General features: G+C 49.8%; 1 protein-coding gene across 1 annotated transcript in view; it reads right to left on the bottom strand.

The window, feature by feature from the left end:
• Nucleotides 1–1,530: 1,530 nt before the first annotated feature.
• Nucleotides 1,531–7,193, bottom strand: part of SLC4A9 (solute carrier family 4 member 9) — a 71,196-nt gene continuing 65,533 nt past the window's right edge. The window contains exons 21-22 of the mRNA XM_050962584.1: nucleotides 3,656–3,744; nucleotides 1,531–2,089 (exon numbers count right to left, since the gene is read on the bottom strand). Coding sequence (XP_050818541.1) covers nucleotides 3,691–3,744 — 54 coding nt within the window. The 3' untranslated portion in view covers nucleotides 1,531–2,089; nucleotides 3,656–3,690. The remainder of the gene's footprint in view (nucleotides 2,090–3,655; nucleotides 3,745–7,193) is intronic.

The following is a 7,193-nucleotide window of genomic DNA, read 5'->3' as shown; positions in this document are numbered from 1 at the left end:
CTGCTGGGGACTGTGGGATAGCTGGAGTCCTCAGTACCCCCTCCCTCCCTCCATGAGCGTCCATTTGATTCTTTGGCTTTCCATTACGCTTGTCACGCAGCACTGTGCTATGGACTCTGTATCACAACCTGGAGATTTTTTTCAAATGCTTTGGCATTTCGTCTTCTGTAACGGCGCTCTGATAGAACAGATTTGTCTCCTCATACAGCGGTCAGATCCAGTATCTCCCATACCTGCCCATGCTGGAGCTCTTTTGGGATTTGGGTCTGCCTCGCCACCCATGCTGATCAGAGCTCCACGCTGGGCAAACAGGAAATGAAATTCAAAAGTTCGCGGGGCTTTTTCTGTTTACCTGGCCAGTGCATCCGAGTTCGGATTGCTGTCCAGAGCAGTCACAATGGTGCACTGTGGGATACCGCCCGGAGGCCAATACCGTCGATTTGCGGCCACACTAACCCTAATCCGATATGGTAATATCAATTTCAGCGCTACTCCTCTCATCGGGGAGGAGTACAGAAACCGGTTTAAAGAGCCGTTTATATCGATATAAAGGGCCTCATCGTGTGGACGGGTGCAGCGTTAAATCGGTTTAACGCTGCTAAAATCGGTTTAAATGCGTAGTGTAGACCAGGCCTGAGAGCTCTGCTCCTGGGGATTTCCATGGGGTGTGCCTGGGTGCTGTTTAGAGCTTGTGATGGGGTATACAGACCCCATGCTGGTCAACGGGGGGTTAATGAGTTAATGCGGGCTCTGGTAGCCCCGCCTTGACACACTTGTGAGACAAGTCAGCAGTGGAGGCAGGAGCTTACAAGGGAGAATGTCTGACCCAGCTCAGTGGAGGGTAGACCAGGGAGGAGAGCAGACCTTTACCTCTGGAGGCAGGAGCTCCTTGGATGACTGCTGCCAGCTCACCTTGAGAGGGGACTATTCCTCTATATTTCCCTGAGAACTCAGTTTAGAGTCACAGCCTGATGGACTCCTGGAAGGAGCAGCCTTAACTCGGCGGTGGGATTATGCCTTTGTTTTAATTCCCCTTTTGTTCTGACAACTCAGGACCTGGTCAGAGGGTGGAGTCTTTTAGGACTGGAAGTGGAGTGGGAAAACACTCAGACTTTGCAGAGCAGTGGCCTGGCTGAGTGCTGGGGACCCTGTCCAGAGCCTAAAGGGAGCCCTGGGGAAGGAATTCTGGTGACAAGTTGAACATGCCCTAGGGAGATATTTTCACAAGCTGCAGTAGAGTGTGAGTCCAGCTGCCTCCTTGTAGTCAAATATGCTCCCTCTGAGAAATCTAGAGCACTCTGACAGTGGAGATGCAACAGGACAGCAGAGAGGGCTGGGGAGGCTTTATTTTTTGCTCTGTAGGAGAACAGCAGCGTTTGGTGAGACTCTGATATTGGAAAGATTGTTACTGGTACTAACAGTTCTTCCCAAGTATGCAAAATCCAACGAGTAGGGAAATGAACCAGTTTCAAAAAGTCTCTGGTTTCATTTTAATTGCATGATTCTAGAGTGCTCACAAGCAGGGGATCCACTTAATAGAGGAATTGCAGCACTTTAATAAATAGAACAATAGTTACATACATTGTTGGTTTTGTTAAGCTACTCAGTGGCAGACAGGAGTTAGCTGACAGTGTCCAGAGAGACAAGGTAGATGGGGAAAGAGACAAGCTTGTGTGCTTACACAGAGCTCTTCAAATCTTCTGTTGTCTCTTTCACCAAAGGAAGTTGGTCCAATAAAAGCTATTACCTCACCCACATTGTCTCTAATATCCTGGGACCTACATGGCTATAACAACACTGCAAACAACTCATGGTATCCAGTCAGGGACTATGCAGGAAAGGTATTTGGTAATGGCATCCTACCGGGCAAAGCAGGTTATGTCAGGGGGAGAGAGACTGCTGTGTCCATTTTGTTCCAGAATTTTAAGCTTAAAAACACTTGTTCCCTGCATTGCATCTTCCCTTTAAACCATCCATGCACCAGCCATGGTCAGTTCCTGGGATGTCGATGGAGCTCTGGAGATCAACCTCTTCCCAGAAATGCAAGTCGTCTGCTTCCCACGTGCATGACACTATCAGAAAACACTCCCTGCCCAACACAGAAGTCATGTAGGGGGAAGAAAATCACATGAGACTATTGTTTATTGGCAAGGGACATTGATGTCCTTGATCCAGTCACTGTGCGGAGCCCCAGCTGACACTAGAGCAGACTGTGTTGCTCTGCTGTTTGCATTACAATCCTTGGCATTCGTTAGATGAACCAAGAATTGTCAGCTGTCTAGTTCTGCTGCTCTGTTCCACTTACAAAACAGAACCCTCAGCACAATGGACAGACATCTGGAGACAAGAACTCTCATCCCCATTCCTTGCTCAGTTCCCAGCAATTGCTGATCCCACCTCCTGCCTCACTTAGGACACTCCCCAGCACCCCCTACAGCTGGGTGAGGGGAGCCTGGCGAGGCTCCACCTGGGAGTCACACATCCTGCTTTCCTTCACTGAAGGCCAGCAGCTGTCACATGGGAGAGTCCTTTGAAAATGTTGGCAAGGCCTTCAGAAAGCTTCACTAAACCTGCCCTCCCATGCAGCTGCCTTTAGGAAAGCTCAGTGTGCTCTGCTCCTTCGGCCTGGCCTCCCAGACCAAGCAGCTCCTCCTCTGACACTTTTAGAAATCTCACTACTGCAGTGTGGGCCTCCTTCCAGCGCTCTGGAACATGCCCTGCCTTGCCCTGCCTGTGTGACCCTGTGGCAGCTCCTGGGATTAGGGGAGTGTTCAAAGACATTTAACCTTTGGTACTGTAGCTATGAATTCCTTGTTTGCTCCTGATCAACCCAGTTCACCTGCTGAAGTGCACCTGCCCGGTTGCCTAATTGTGCAGGCACACCTGAGGGAGGTCCACTGCCATGTGCTGCATGGTCTGGGCCTGTTTGGAAGAACAGCCTTGCCATGTTGCGGTTGCACAGAGGAGCGCAAGTGCCAGGATGCTGCCAAATGAACTAGGTGTGTCCGCATCCACCATGCAATGCAGCCAGTTTTGCCAGATGCACCGGTTATGTCAGCAGGGCTGCATGCTTCCTGCTGCTGAACATACCATGTACACAGCATGAACCACACCCACTGGGATGCTGTTGCAGCCACCAAATGGATCACAACACTTGGGGTACAGTCACCTGCCATGCTAACAAGTGATCTGCTTACACTTGGCTCACTGTGCTGCCTAGGGGCCCTCACCTCCTGCGCTGCCAAATGTCCCAGGTGAAGCTGGCAGAAGGCACACCCCAGCTCAGCTGTGGCACGCCCTGGTTGTGCTGGGTGGGATAAGCAGGTCCTAGGTGTCTAAGGGAGAACCCAGAGGACAGATCCTATTGTGTGTTGTGAAGGTGTGAAGTGTTCCATGTGGTAGCAGGACCAGCCCCAGCCCTGCAAGGTGTGGAGGGAGTTGTGAGCTAAGGCAGGTAAGGTACTCTCTGTCAGGAGTGATCCATCCTGCTCCTGCAGACTTCCCGGGGCCTGATGTTCTGAGGTGCTAAGCGCCCGCTCCTCCCCAGGAGGCTGCAGATGTTCATGCTCCTTATGACTACACACAGGGACAGGAGCAGCACAGCTGGCTCACCACCACCCAGATGAGGTGCATCATGTGAGTTACGGTCCCTCACCTTTCGCCTTGTCCCATCTGTGAGGCTGGATTCCTCTAATTCACAGAGATGTTGATTTCTGGTCCTTTTTCCTGGTACAGGAATTCAGACTGTAGGAAAGAAGCAGAGGCCAAGGCAGGTGTTACTGGCTTGTCCACTGACTGTGGAGCGTCATTCAAACACTTCCAGTGGCAGAGAGTTGCATTCTTCAAGCAGAATCACGCTGTCTGCCTAAGTGAGCTTCTCTTTTGCAACCTGCTGCTTAGCCTCGCTCAGACAGGCTACAACAGTGTTTACTGTGGCTTTGGTGGTGAGTCCTCCCTATGGCATAAGTATGATTAACTCACTCTAGAGCATGGTACATGTGGCTAGGGTAGGGATCAGAGAGTCCTTGGTTCTAGTCCTACCTCAGCTACGCACCAGAGCTGGATGAAATACTTTGACCAATGTTTTTTTTTCAGTGAACAATGCAGATGTGGGGACCCCACCCCATTTTGTGAATCCATGTTGATTTCACCAAATTGTTTTGGTTAAAAAAACCCAAACAAACAAAAAACATTTGGAAAAAAATCAAACTATTTTGATTTTTCAATTGGAAATGACTTTCTGTTTCAAGATTTCCTTTAACTTTATTATTAAAAAAATTAAACATAAAAAATGCTCAAAATCTAAATGAAATATTTGATTCAACCCAAAACAACTTCTTTCTGAAAGGTAAAAATAATTGGTTTTGGACTGACCTGAAACTAGTTTTCTCCCTGATTACATTTTTTGGGAATCGCCGGCAAGTGGAAAAATCCATTACTCATTCAGCCCTAGCACAGCATGGCTTTGAGAGGTCACTCTGCCTCAAAAGTGGCCTCTGGTCTTGAGTACCCGCCTTCAGCCACCTAGGGCCTGATCTTCTCAGAAGTGGTGCACTCTGCAGCTCTCACTGACCGTGGCTGCAGTTGTGTGTGCTCTGCATGTCTGAGGAGGTGGCCCTGGCATCTGAAGATAGATGCCCAGAAATTTAGGTTCCCAAGAAGAGAGGTCACTTTTGAAAATGTTGTGCCTCATTTCCCCTCTCTGTGATATGGGACTTAGACCTAACTCACAGAGCTGCTCGGAGGCTTTATGAAGCAAAGCACTCAGAGCTCCTCGGCTGTTGTATTCCTGATGGCTGTCTCTTCCACCACCCCTCGAGTGACCAGGAACACCTCAGGATCTTAGGACAGAATCACAGAAATGTAGGGCTGGGAGGGACCTCAAAAGGTCATCAGATCCAGCCCCTGAGCTGTGGCAGCACCAAATAAACCAAGACCAGGCCTAACAGGTGTTTGTCCATCCTGTTTTTAAAAGCTTCCAATGATGGGAACTCCACGACCTCCCTTGGAAGACTGTTCCAGAGTTTAACTATCATAAGAGTTAGCAAGTTTTTCCTCATATCTAACCTGAATTTCCCTTGCTGCAGATTAAGCTCTTTGCTTCTTGTCCTACCTTCAGTGGACATGGAGAACAATTGATCAATGTCTTCTTTAGAACAATCCTTAAAATGTGTGAAGACTGTCACCAGGTCCCCCCTCAGTTTTCTTTTCTCAGGATGAAACATGTCCAGCTTTTTTAACCTTTACTCACAAGTCAGGTTTTCTAAACCTTGTCTCATTTTTGTTGCTCTCCTCTGGAATCTCTCCAATTTGTCCACATCTCTCCTAAAGTGTGGTGCCCAGAACTGGACACAGGACTCCACTTGAGGCCTCACCAGTGCTGAGTAGACAAGGACAGTTACCTCCAGTGCCTTACACATGACACTCCTAATGTGATTTTAGCCGTTTTCATAACTGCATCGTTTTGTTGACTCATACTGAGTTTGTGATCCACTGTAACCCCCAGATTCTTTTTAGCAGTACTACCCCTAGCCAGTTATTCCCCATTTTGTAGTTGTGCATTTGATTTTCCTTCCTAAGCGAAGTACTTTGCAGTTATCTTTATTCAATTTAATCTTGTTGATTTCAGACCAATTCTCCGATTTGTCCAGGTGTGTAACGGTGCTGGCCAAAAAGCTTCTGGCCAGGCCCCTGTTAGATCAGCTCCGATTAAGGGGTATTAATTGGTACTGGCTGGGTGTAGCTCACCAAAGGGCTTAAGGAAAAAAACCTGCAGGCCTTGTTAGCCAGGAGGCTATATAAAGCTGGCAGGAAGGACGCAGAAGGGTGGGGGAAACAGGAAAGGGAGGCGCTGGTGGCGGTAGTGCCTAGCTGATGGAAGAAGCTAGCTCTCTCCCAGGGAGCTGACTGGAATGGACTGTATATAAATGGTGGTGGGAACTGACACAAGGAATAAAAGGGCACTGGTGCTTGCATATTAAGCGGTCTCTGACTGACTTTTGGGATGAGCGGGGAAGTGCTCCATTACAAGGTGGGTTTGAATTCTAATCCTGTCCCCCAAAGTGCATGCAACCCCTCCTAGTCTGGTGTCATCCACCAGTGTTATAGCACTCTCCACTCCATTATGCAAGTCATTAATGAAAATACTGATTAGCAATGGACCCAGGACTGAGCCCTGTGAGACTCCACTAGATAAACCCTCCTAGTTTGACTGCAAACCATTGATAGCTGCTCTTTGACTATGGTCTTTCAACCAGTTGTGCACTCACTTACTAGTAATTGCATCTAGATCACATTTCCCTGGTCTGCTTGTGTGAATGTCCTGAGGGACTGTATCCAAAGCCTTTCAGAGCTACTAGGAGAGTACTGGCGCCTGGTGCCTTGCCCAGATCTGGTGCTAGCACGCTAAATAATTTACTGCTTCATCAGGCATTCGTAGCAGGTCTGTGCTGGGCACTTTGCTACCGTCTGTCATATCCCCTGTGATGAGAAAGGCCTGGCTGCTTGTTCCTATGGTAACACCAGCCCAGGAAGGCTCCAGAGAAGCCCTTCCCGAAGTCCACCAGTATTGCTGGCTGTGAGTGGGATCCTCATGCTAATATTTGTGTCTGTCCGAACCACAGCAAAGTCCCGCCGTGCTCAGCCTGCCTTTCCAATAGAAAATGAAGCTCCAAAGAACTCCCAGCATCCTCTGCTCCTGACAGAGGTGCGCTGTGGAGCCCTGTTGCAGGGTGGTCCCCTGCTCCTGCCCTGAAGGGCTTGAAACAGCCCAGGAGAGGGCTGTGGCTGGGGCAAGAAGCCTGGGCTGATTGGGGGAAGCAGACTCAGCTGTGGCCAGGCCCCAGTCAGGCCCAGCTGGCCCGTATAAGAGGCAGTGAGTCAGGAGCCCAGACAGTCTCCTTCTGCCTGTAGAGGGAGAAGGGCCTGGCTGCAGGGAGCTAGAGACAAAGACAGTGGCATATTATCGCCTAGGCCAACAAATTTGCAGGGGTGGCAAATTTGCTGGTGACCCCTCCCCAACTCCGCCCCTTCCCCACATCCCCACCCGCCTCCTCCCCCAGGCGTGCTGTGCTTCCCTGCGCAAAAGTGCTGGGAGGAAGGGAGAAGTGAGTAGCGGTGTGCTTGGAGGAGGCAGAGCAGAGGTGAGCTGGGGCCCGCGGGCGTGGGGAGTAACCCGGGGGGGGGCTGGGAAC

The sequence above is a fragment of the Gopherus flavomarginatus genome, chromosome 7 (assembly GCF_025201925.1).
Source record: "Gopherus flavomarginatus isolate rGopFla2 chromosome 7, rGopFla2.mat.asm, whole genome shotgun sequence".
NCBI lineage: Eukaryota > Metazoa > Chordata > Testudines > Testudinidae > Gopherus > Gopherus flavomarginatus.
This window is presented reverse-complemented; position numbering and strand designations above follow the sequence as displayed.